This window comes from Sinocyclocheilus rhinocerous, unplaced genomic scaffold, assembly GCF_001515625.1.
Source record: "Sinocyclocheilus rhinocerous isolate Xijiao unplaced genomic scaffold, SAMN03320098_v1.1 scaffold1029, whole genome shotgun sequence".
Taxonomy (NCBI): Eukaryota; Metazoa; Chordata; class Actinopteri; order Cypriniformes; family Cyprinidae; genus Sinocyclocheilus; species Sinocyclocheilus rhinocerous.
Genome location: NW_015664012.1, coordinates 781244 through 794162, shown reverse-complemented (window position 1 = coordinate 794162; position 12919 = coordinate 781244). Strand labels below are relative to the sequence as shown.

General features: G+C 37.5%; 1 protein-coding gene across 1 annotated transcript in view; it reads left to right on the top strand.

The window, feature by feature from the left end:
* The window catches only part of LOC107729183 (protein CLEC16A-like), a 46103-nt gene that overhangs the window by 29423 nt on the left and 3761 nt on the right, over positions 1–12919 (top strand). The window contains exons 12-13 of the mRNA XM_016539595.1: positions 275–412; positions 9519–9659. Of these exons, the coding sequence (XP_016395081.1) occupies positions 275–412; positions 9519–9659 (279 nt within the window). The remainder of the gene's footprint in view (positions 1–274; positions 413–9518; positions 9660–12919) is intronic.

Here is a 12919-nt window from a genome sequence, read left to right as displayed (position 1 = left end):
GCAACATGGGGGTGGGGGGGTGGGGGATTAATGTGGACTTTAGTTATAATTTAACTGGCCAGAATAAAATGTCGAAGTAATTGATGCCAGGTGCAATAAGTTTAATTGTACTGATTCCAAAAAACATGGAATTTCCCTTTAGCTTGGATATTCATCCTGTTACGATTTAGTTTTACTGTGTAGCTGGAAAAAAATAAATGCATATTTCCATCACACATTTTTTTGCTCATGTTATCTTTCTTTTCCCTTCTTTCCATAAACATACATCCTGCAGCTCTATTGGACCTTCCTGTTCAGCCTTCCACAGAGGTGCTGGGCTTCAGCCAACCGTCTGTTGCTTCATCTCTCCCTTTTCGCTTCTATGACCAGTCCAGACGCGGCCCAGCCTTCGCCTCTGTAGATAAAGTTCCAGGTACATGTGTGAACCATTAAGGAGGAAATCACAGAAGGGTAAAGGCAGGGTATGTGATTTTTCAAAAACACTTTAGAAAACTGATTCGGGCCGAATCGCAAAACAAACTTGTAGCCAATCAGCAATAAGGGGCGTGTCTACTCGTCTCGTGATGTGGAGGAGAGAGCTTTCAGTGCATGGGACGGACATTAGCCGAGCCGAGCGACAGAGAGATAGAGATGGCGGATAAAAAGCAAAAGAGGAAAATGTCTGCGGAAGGATAAGGCAAGAAGTAGGACCCGTGTAAATATCGGATCAGCTTTCCAGCGCTGGAGAGAACTCAAGGAGCGGAGGCCTGCGATCGGACGTCGAGGTTGCTTTGTTTCTTCTCAATGGGTGAGTAACACTGTGTCTACAACAGCTAAAGTCTGCCTACACTGGACGTGCTCAAACGACCGTTGAAAACCATTTGAAATTTGTGTCAGCACGTCATAAATAAAACCCGGCAGCAGTTTCCTTGCCGCGCCGCTCACGTCCGTAGACATGGTGTAACATTGGTTTTGCTTTGTTTCACAGAACTAATCGTTGCCTGGGTTGCGTACGTATATGTGGGGCGGAGCTATCAAAATAGGAGCAAGACCCTTTTGGGGTAGGGGCGTGTTTGTTTTGGTGATTTCAAATATCAACATTGGCTACCAGAAATCGCTTACTCTGCCTTTAAGGGGCCAGGTGTTATCCACAGTTGCATATTTTCGTTTTTATTTCGCATATATGTATATTTTTTTAATGCTTCTAGCTTTTTTAATTAATGCTTCTCAAGGTTGCATTAAATTGATTAAATAACAGCAGTAAATTACAGTAAAAATGACATTGTTACAAAAGATTTCTATGTCAAATAAATGTTGTTCTTTTGAACTTTCTATTCATCAGAGAATTATGAAAAAATGCATTTTGTTTTCCACAAAAATATGAAGTAGCACAACTATTTTCAACATTGATAATAATAAGGAATGATTCTTGAGCAGCAAATTAGCATATTATTAATTATTTCTAAAGGATCGTGTGACACTGAAAACTTGAATAATGGCTGTTGAAAATTCAGCTTTGCCATCACATGAATAAATTACATTTTAAAATATAAATAAATGCTTTTTATTTTAATATTTATATGGTAATATTTCACAAGATTACCATTTTACTGTCTTTTTGATCACATAAATGCAGCCGTGATGAGCATAAGAGATTTGTTTTTAAACAAACATTAAAAAAAACTAAAAACCCCAAACTTTTTGACAGTAGTTTAGTTTATAATTTCACATTTTTGTTAATCTAATAATAAAAAAAAAAATAAAAAAAAAAAACTAACTTTGACAGTTAAAGTTATTGCTAAGCTCTGGTATATATTATTTCTCAAGTGAATGGAAAAATGAATGCCTAGTCTGTCTTCGGTTGCAGTTTTTTGAGCAAGTCTTTTGGATGATTTGGTGGTAGATGAGTCTTAATGTAAAGTTCCCATTTTATAGGAAAGTGTTCACAACATCAGAGGTTCCTGTTTCTGTTACAGTATAAGATATATTTAATATATGTTGTGAAACATTTGCCTCTTTTGCATTTTTTATTTCTGAAAGGGACTTGCTCACTCACTTTTCTCTGTGGAGATTTGCACAGAAATTTGACTAATTTTAAACCATTGCACATCCTAATTTTGTTTTCCCCAGAATTTCTCTAGTGTTTTTCTAAGTTACGGTTCTGTTTTTTTGAAAAAGGTTTCTAGGTAATACTTCCTCTCTACCAGCTGTGATTCTGAGCAGTCATGATATTCAACCCTTATGTAGACTTTTGGTTCCAGACCAGTGTGTCATTCACAAAGTAATGTGGTTTAATGGGTATTTAAGTGTGATATACTTATATATATGTGTGTGTGTGTGTGTGTGTGTGTGAGACCACCCTGCATATAGTTTGGGTCACAAGAATATTAAAGGAGACATATTATGCCCCTTTTTACAATATGTAATATTATTATAATGAGATCCCTTTGCCACGTCATCAAGGGAGCGAAATCAGACGCGCTCATTTTCTCAGATGCTTGCAGAAAAAGGCTTACCAAAACAAAGTTACTGGGTTAATCTTTTTCACGTTTCCTTGGTTGGTAGATGCACCGGGGACCTGATTATAGCACTTAAAACCTGGAAAAGTCAGATTTTCATGATATGTCACCTTTAAATTATTTGTATATATTTTGTTTTGTATCTATGTTTGTCTATTTCTATTTAAATGTATATTTAAGTTTAATTTAAATTACTTTAATGTGTTATAATGAGTTTGCACTGAACAGTCCAGCTGCATTTTCCAAATTCTGGGAAGCAGTTGAGAGAGTAGGGTTGCCGTGACAACTGCGGTCTGCATCCTCAGACAACAAAGAAGAACGCTTGGGCAACCTCTGACTCTTGTCTCTCTCTCTCATTACTGTAAAGGCAGTACTACATATATATATATATATATATACATATATATACATATACATACAGTGGGTATAGAAAAGAATCACCCCCCCTTTAAAATAATCACATTTTGTTGCTTTGCAGCCTGAAATGAAGACAGACACAGTTTTTGTTTTATCCAGCTGAGTTTACTCAGTGAAAGATATATGATAACACCAACATGTCAGAAAAAAAAAATATATATATATTGCTGCAAGTTCAAGCACTTTAAGGGATTTATTGAATCTAAGCTGTTAGGAAATAGGACTTGCAAAAATTTTGGGCTGACATCATAACAGATCCACGATGAAGAATATTGCAACACATACCTACACAATCTGAAATGAAAGTGTTAAAGTATAATACTTAATATACACAGTAAGCATTTTTAGACACAGACAAACACACACACACGCAAACATATTTTGTTGTAGATATAGAGATTTTAAGTAAATGATAGGTAACAAAATGCTTACTGCAAGTCTTCTCTTTATAACACAATTTTCAAGTCTCACTGAAATAATAATGTGGTTTAAATGCAAAATATGATTTCTCAATGTAAATGAAGTGGTAAACTGTGACAAAATGTGATCTTAAATGTTGTAATAGTGATTTCATAATGTCTAAATATGAATCCAAAAGCAACACCTGTGAAAAGTACTATATTAGTGAGTTGAATGAGCCCATTAGTGGTCCTATGCTGCCATCTAGTGGTTAGAATTGCAATTTCATGGAGTTTAACTTAGAGATATACTGCTTTCATCCTTTATAACCATTATAGTGCCAGTTTTTGTCCAATCTCCATACAAGTTTGCATGCTTGTTTAGAATCATATGATGCATGAGTTAACTTAGTTTTGTGGAGTTTTAAGTTTTCTTTTAGAATTTATAGGCCTTTGGGTGCAGTAGGTAAAGACCATATTATTAAATGGCCCTGTTATAACAGTCCAAATGCAAAAGTTCAACATTGCTTTGATAATTATTAACCTACAGACTCCAGAGAATTGTAATGCACTGATTTTATATTTTGAGTTAAAAACCAAGGACTAGTTTGCAAAAGTAGGTTTATTAAATAATCTCAAATATTTAAAGAAGAATTTGATTGACAGCAGTGGTCCTAGAGACAAAATTGTTCAGAATGAGCAGATCACCCCCCCTTTAAAATAATCACATTTTGTTGCTTTGCAGCCTGAAATGAAGACAGACACAGTTTTTGTTTTATCCAGCTGAGTTTACTCAGTGAAAGATATATGATAACACCAACATGTCAGAAAAAAAAAATATATATATATTGCTGCAAGTTCAAGCACTTTAAGGGATTTATTGAATCTAAGCTGTTAGGAAATAGGACTTGCAAAAATTTTGGGCTGACATCATAACAGATCCACGATGAAGAATATTGCAACACATACCTACACAATCTGAAATGAAAGTGTTAAAGTATAATACTTAATATACACAGTAAGCATTCTTAGACACAGACAAACACACACACACGCAAACATATTTTGTTGTAGATATAGAGATTTTAAGTAAATGATAGGTAACAAAATGCTTACTGCAAGTCTTCTCTTTATAACACAATTTTCAAGTCTCACTGAAATAATAATGTGGTTTAAATGCAAAATATGATTTCTCAATGTAAATGAAGTGGTAAACTGTGACAAAATGTGATCTTAAATGTTGTAATAGTGATTTCATAATGTCTAAATATGAATCCAAAAGCAACACCTGTGAAAAGTACTATATTAGTGAGTTGAATGAGCCCATTAGTGGTCCTATGCTGCCATCTAGTGGTTAGAATTGCAATTTCATGGAGTTTAACTTAGAGATATACTGCTTTCATCCTTTATAACCATTATAGTGCCAGTTTTTGTCCAATCTCCATACAAGTTTGCATGCTTGTTTAGAATCATATGATGCATGAGTTAACTTAGTTTTGTGGAGTTTTAAGTTTTCTTTTAGAATTTATAGGCCTTTGGGTGCAGTAGGTAAAGACCATATTATTAAATGGCCCTGTTATAACAGTCCAAATGCAAAAGTTCAACATTGCTTTGATAATTATTAACCTACAGACTCCAGAGAATTGTAATGCACTGATTTTATATTTTGAGTTAAAAACCAAGGACTAGTTTGCAAAAGTAGGTTTATTAAATAATCTCAAATATTTAAAGAAGAATTTGATTGACAGCAGTGGTCCTAGAGACAAAATTGTTCAGAATGAGCAGATCTATCATATGATATGAAGATTTAGTGTATGTGTGAATATATGAAAATTTTATGTGCAATTTGAGGTCATTTACCATAGAAATATTGTGTTTTTGAAGCCTTTTTAACTGTTATAGCACCACCCATGGTCCGATCTCCATGAAACTTTGCATGCTTGTTGAGAATCATCTGTCGCATATGCTCACTAAGTTTCGTGAAGTTTTGAGGTTTTGTTTAGATTTTATAGGCTTTTGGGTATATTTGGCCATGCCCCTTTTCTAAATGACCCCATTATAGCTAACCAAAGGACAAAATAAATTTTTTTTTTTTGATAATTATTGATCTAGAGAGTCCAGAGAATATTACTGCAGTGGTTTGATCGAGATAGAGCGAAAAACCTAGGACTAGTTCGCAAAAGTAGGTTTTTAACATAATTGTTAATATTTAATGAATGATTTGGCTGACAGCAATGGTTCTTTTTTTTTTTGATAATTATTGATCTAGAGAGTCCAATGAATCTGTAGGCGTTTGATTGATAGTGACTGAAAAACCTAGGACTAGTTCGCAAAAGTAGGTTTTTAACATAATTGTTAATATTTAATGAATGATTTGGCTGACAGCAATGGTTCTTGAGGCAAAGTTGCTCAGTATGAGGAGATCTATCAAATGATATGCATATTGTGTGGATGTGTGAAACAACACATGATTACAGAGCCATAAAGCTTGTTAATGCCAACCAGTGACCGGTTTCTTTCAGAATTCTTACAGACCTTTAGGGCCATGAGTCGAACATGCCCACTGAGTTTCGTTCTGATCAGCCTCCGTTAACCTTGTCTAGTAGGTGCTTAAACTTCATTTAAGTTTAAGTATGTTTTTTGAGATACGCGAATGTCCTCGTAGACCCTTGTGACACCTTTGACAAAGACACTTCGTCTTATAGCACCACCAAGTGGCCAAGCTCCGCAACTTTTTTTAATTTGACCAAAGATTGAGCTCATACACATGTACACACCAAGTTTGGTGAAGATATCTCATTCCGTTCAGGAGTTATAGCCATTTTAGTAAAAAGGGCTCCACCTATTTCGAACGTTTTAGCTTCCTGTTTCACTTGTGAATCACCGATTGAAATTCTTTTGATAACTTTTTGTCGTGACTGTCTCTAGATGGTACATGTTTTGAGCGAATCGGACAAACGGCCTATGAGGAGTTCGCAAAAGTAGGTTCTGGACATAACTCAATTTTGCGGAAAAACCGGACTTCATAGAGAAAATCCGTCAGCAAGCAGTTTTGTTTGTTTTGACCCAAGGATTAAATAAAACAGAATAAAATTTTTGAGTCTACGACGAACGGGCTCGGAGCTATGGCCAAAAATGTATGAATATTTTGTTTTTTGCGCTGTAGCGCTCCCTCTGGTCCGATTGGGGTGAGTCTTTGCCAGTCTCTCCCCTTCTTGAGCTCTACCATCTGGCCAAGTTTCAGCTCTCTAGGCCTTACGGTTTGGTCTACACGATCAGTTTTAGCAGAGAAGGATAATAATAATTAAAATCCTTACAATTACACTAGGTTTTCAGCACTACGTGCTTGAACCCCTAAAAATAAAAAACAATCACAGAGTTGGAAAAAGGTTCTGCGTCCAAAAGCTCTAAAATGCTGCTTTCGGAGGACGCATTCCAAGGTAGGAAGGCATCAAGGCACGTCCGAATCCAAAGTTAGCTTCACTTCCTGTCTCTTGAGATACCTTCATCTGATTGATTTTTGAAGGTAGCATAGATGTATCCTTCGCTGCCTTTGATATCCCACAATCCTGTGCGTTCCATTCCGTGATAGTTGAGCTAAAAAATAAAAATGGCGTCTTGACAGTTGCGTTTGGTTTGTGTGTAAATGTATATTTCTGACTAACTTTTTGCACTTTTGATGTTATTTCTCTGCCTCAGAAGCCTGTCCGAAATCAGTTTCATGAGGTGCCTTCGTGCAAAAACACTGCCTGCAAAGTCATTGCCTGATAGGGCAGCGTGGCAGCAAGTCAGTTGCCTAGGCTTTCCGACGCAGCCAGGATCACCCCCCTCCTAAAAATGACTTGTAAACTCAATCAGGTTTAGCTAATCACCTTCTCAATGGCACACAAATTCATTTGACTTTCAACTGTGATCAGCTGTGGTCATTTTGATTAGCTTAGCATTCCTGGAGCATTTCAGTCCTTGGTAGTGCAACTGATGCAGACAATCAACTATGGGTGGACAGGCACAAGTCAGGAGATGGACACAAAAAATGTAAAAGGCTTTATCAATGCCTACAAGCACACTGAAGTCTATTATTAAGAAGTGGAAGGTATTTGGTAAAACACAGATCCTCCCTGGATCAGGACGTCGCTCCAAACTGAATGAAAGAGCCAGGAGGAAACTGGTCAGAGAGGCGACCAAAAGGCCTACAGCAACTCTGAAGCAGTTGCAGGAATTTATGACAAAGAGTGGTCATTGTGTGCATGCGACAACAATGTCACAAATTCTCCACAAGTGTGGCTTGTATGGGAGGGTTGCAAGAAAAAAGCCATCACCCCCCTCCTAAAAATGCTTTGTAAACTCAATCAGGTTTAGCTAATCACCTTCTCAATGGCACACAAATTCATTTGACTTTCAACTGTGATCAGCTGTGGTCATTTTGATTAGCTTAGCATTCCTGGAGCATTTCAGTCCTTGGTAGTGCAACTGATGCAGACAATCAACTATGGGTGGACAGGCACAAGTCAGGAGATGGACACAAAAAATGTAAAAGGCTTTATCAATGCCTACAAGCACACTGAAGTCTATTATTAAGAAGTGGAAGGTATTTGGTAAAACACAGATCCTCCCTGGATCAGGACGTCGCTCCAAACTGAATGAAAGAGCCAGGAGGAAACTGATCAGAGAGGCGACCAAAAGGCCTACAGCAACTCTGAAGCAGTTGCAGGAATTTATGACAAAGAGTGGTCGTTGTGTGCATGTGACAACAATATCACAAATTTTCCACAAATGTGGCTTGTATGGGAGGGTTGCAAGAAAAAAGCCACTCCTCAAGAAAGGCCACATGCAGTCACGACTGAGCTTTGCCAAAACACACCTTGAAGATTCTGAGGCAGATGAGACTAAAATTGAATTATTTGGCCTCAACACCAAACAATATGTCTGGCAGAAATCCAATACAGCTCACCATCCAAATAACTGCATTCCTACTGTAAAGCATGGATGTGGTAATATCCTGTTATGGGGGTGTTTCTCTGCAGCAGGGACTGGAGCACTTGTCAGGATAGAAGGAAAAATGGATGGGGCAAAATACCATCAAATTATTGAGGAAAATCTGCTGCCCTCTGCCAGAAAGTTGTCAATGAGAAGAAGGTTTACCTTCCAACATGACAATGACCCAAAGCACAGCAAAACTGAGCACACAGTGGCTAATGGAGAAAAAGGTGAATGTCCTTGCATGGCCTAGTCACAGCCCAGACTTAAACCCCACTGAAAATCTGTGGAATTACTTGAAGACTGCAGTCCACAAACGCTCACCATTAAATTTAACTGAACTTGAGCAGTTCTGCAAAGAAGAGTGGGGCAATACCATCAAATCTCTCAGTATTTACAAAATGTATCGATACTTTCAGATTTGGGTAGGATTGTGTTGGTTCTTAATTTCACAAAAGTGAGTTCTCTGTATAGGGAAATGGATGACTAATAGCTGTCTCTCAGTCCCTTTTGATGACGTGTCGTTGGTTCAGGTAAAAGAGATTGTGGTTCCCAGAACTCTTGGTTTGATGCCAAGTGTTTTGAAAAGCCTGGTCTGTTCATTGCCTCTCATTGGATCACATTAAAGTAATTTGGTAATTAAGGTTATTTATACCAAAATATAGTAATGTGATGAATTAGTGTTTCAATAATCTGCAAGTAAAGGTGTTTTATTATTATTATTATTATATTATTTTCTAATACGGTGGAGGTGGGTCATTACTGATTAGAGAGGGGTAATGGCCAGACTAAGCCGCAGTTCCAGCTTGTTTTTGTCAGTAATTAAGTTTGAATAGGTTGTATGATTGTTCTGGTGCAAGTTCACACAATCAACAAGGTGCGTGGGAAGAAAAATGATTAATGATACAATACCAGCGACACTTGTGACGTTAAGGGGTCAGAGCAAACAAAGAATGTAATTAAAAGGGAATTTTATTTTGCCAATGCGTTTCAGCACATAGGCCTTCGTCAGGGCTAAAGAAGGCCTGTGTGCCGAAACGCGTTGGCAAAATAAAATTCCCTTTTTAATTACATTCTTTGTTTGCTCTGACCCCTTAACGTCACAAGTGTCGCTGGTATTGTATCAATAGTAATTCAGTTTGATACAGAAAGTATGCCAGGACATTCAGTGATACCAGGTCTGTCAGTGTCTAAGCAATTTGCATGTGCCTGTGTGTTTGCATTCCAGGTTTTGCAGTTGCTCACGTTGCCCAGCACAACCCCACATCAGCCGCCTCCACCTCACCCGCCTCTTGTGGCCCCACCGGCCCCTCTGACTCTGTCACAACCAGCAGCTCATCCACACACACCGTCACACAGAGTCAAACAGGTAACACGCACACTCTCACATGTGCCACTCCCTTCTCTACTTTTGCTTAACCACTCTCTTTTACTACCAACTGCTTTCACTGAAATACCAAAACACTTCATATGTGCTGCTTCATATTCTTTGCAAAGAAGCAGATTGTGTTATCATTTTTGTTTTTTTTTCACAGTAGATCAGACAATGTGATATTCAGGGTCCAAAATTAATTTGTTTGCCACACTTGTCAAAGACTCATTTTCTATTAATGAGATTTTTTATTTTTTTTGCTGCCCATTAATTTTTTTTTTTTTTTTCATATTCATTTGTATATTTTCAACAAACAGTGCAGGTCATTGTTCCCTATATTTTTATATCTGTGTTTTTACCACTAAGTATGCATTTCCACAAATCTGGAATAAGATCAGAAGTTTTATCAATAATTGCATTGTGATTTACATTTATGCATTTGGCAAATACTTTTATCTGGAGCAACTGGCATTGCATTCAAGATATACATTTTAGCAGTTCATGCATTTCCCTGAGAATCGAACTCATGACTTTGGCATTGCCAGTGCATCCTTTACTGTTTGCTTTACATGTTGCTTTACATACAACACCTTTTTATTAAATCTCCTAAACCAATTTATACAAGTTTTCATTTAGCACTTGGCGAGTGTTAATTTTGGATCCTGCCAATATCACAGTCCCACTTTCACAGTGTCAGTTTTATTGTCGCAACCCTATAAATGCAGATTATGAACTGCTGCTGCAGTATTGTAGCTGTAGTTTATGATTAAAGATTAAAGACCCATACACACCAGGGGCGATAACTATTACAATAACTATACTGTACATATAACATTTTGATAATCCTTCTAATTCTATGAGAATAGGGAAGTCCACTCCACAGCTATAACAGTAATGACACAGAGAAACAAAATTGTTGGAATCACTTTCAGAATGTTTTTTTTTTTTTTTTTGCAGCTGATGAACAATAAAAAAAAAAAGTTGACAGGCAATCAGAATTTACTCAACTTTAAAGAGCACAAGCATTTAAAGCAGCAGATCGTCTGTTGGTGTGGACACTAATGTAGTTATCTTTATAGTTATCATTCTTGGTGTGTTAAGACCATGTTTCTTTTACTATAAGCTCAAAGCCTCACAGCTCATACAATCTAATTCTTTTTTTAATTCTTCAAGTGCATGTAAACATGGTTGTGTGTTCATGAAATTTCATGTTGACTTCATCCATTTGAGCACTTGCCAGACAGCCAGTTTAGTCACATTTAACAAGACCCAAATTCCTGGTAAGCTGTGGTCAAGTAGATGTTTAAATGGAAGACTATTTTATGACTACTAGCTAAATATTCCCCCAAAGGGCCTCTTAGGAATTGATTGCTGGGTAGAACAAGAGCCCCTGAGGGACTTTGTTCACATCTAAAGGTCTGTATAGCCTATGGCTGCTCTATCTATCTTTGCCTCCTACACTGCATCTGTCAGCAGATCACTGGTGGTCAGGTGTGGTTTTGGAAAAACCTGAAAGCTCATAAAGTCTTCACACCACAAGAGCCCAGGAACCAATCTGGTGGCTGATTCTCTGAAGAGAGGAGTGGAGTCTTGTGGCCTCTGTGAAGTCTCCTACAGATTTCTGTTTTGTGGCGGGGGCGTTTAACTAATACGGTCATGGGCTTTTTTCATTTCTTTCATTATGTATCTCTTTTCCTTCTATTCTCTGAATCACTATGATGATCTATTTTGAAATACAGTGACCTTTTGGAGTTGTCTGAAGTGAAACTGTCCATATCATTTAATAATGTCTTTGATCTCTTTTTTGGACAAAGAGTCTTCTGAAGTCACTTTTTGAATAAGTTGTTTGAATAAGGGCACTGTCACAAACACCTGAGTGCAGCAGTGTGAGCTGGACACATTTATTGTTAGTTAATGCCTCTTGGGGCGGCACATCATTGTAGAGAAGTTCTTAGAAACAGCAGCGGTAGCAGATGACGTATTGTTTTGAAGGTGTGGATTTGTGGTGAGACAGGCAACCATTTCTCCCCTCGGTCTCTGTCATAACAGTCATGTGCCACATAGTGATTGCATGTATTCGACCTGCATAGAGTTAAAGTCAACAGGAAATCCAACTTTCTTAAAGCACATTACTGGTCTTATAGTGTGCAACAGTGGGGTACCAGAAGTAAAAATGTATAAGCCTTTAAAGAAAGACCTACTTTGAGTTTCAAGTTGTGAATCGATTGTATATGCTTTTATTGAAGCCATCTGTTTGCATTATTTGATCTTATTTTTAAAATAATTGTTTAACAGTTGAATTTGTGGTTAAAAACTACATTACCCATAATGCTGTCCAGAAAATTCCACCAATCAGAGAATCTCACTTATATTTCTGCATAGTTTTTAATTAGATTGTCATTTGCAGTGCTTCATGGCTTTGTAGTTCTTTGCTTCAAATAAAAGTTTGTAATGTGTGATAGGTTTGGATCATGGCTTATAACACTTTAACAAAGACTCTTTTAAAATCCCTATGGGAAAAATTAATGGAAACAAAACTCAGTGCAGCTGAAAAAGTGGGTGGACACTAATTTACGCTATAGTGCACTATTCATGAGTTCGTATAATTCCAAATTTGAAGAAAGTGTGTCTTTGTAGTTCATGAAAATAATAAACATGCACCACTTCTCAAACGTCTTGTCCCGCATTGTTTTATGTCCCATTACAGAAGTAAAATGGGCTGAGGGAATAGAACCAAAACATTTTGCAGTCTAGACTCGAACCAGAGCTGGAGCCAGAGTGCTAACCAACGCACGTCAGTGAACTATTGTGTTTAAATCCAGCTGTCGCCATAATCCTGCTTTGTTGTTTTTGTATGTAGATATAAAATAGTGTGCTTTGCATGTTAATCTAATTGATAATTGATAATATCCTTTGGCTGTAGGTTTTGCTCCATGTACGCTTCAGATTAGATGCTAAATGCATTTGTCAGTAGGATGCGTTCTGATCTGTCCCTCTGTTCTCTAGTCAGGTCTGGCAGGGAAGGCCGAAGGTGCGTGTTTTCTCTGTCAGAGGATGACAGGCACGGTGGAGAGTGGGTTTAGAGCTCCATGCACACGTAACAGGCATGTCCGTGTGACGCTTTTACATAGATTGACTATGTGAAGTGGCACCCCTAGTTTCCAGTGACTTGCATTGTGCTACTAAAAACTAAAGCTTTGTGTGTGTGTGTGTGTGTACTTGGTAAACCTAATATAATGGGACCAAATGTCCCAACA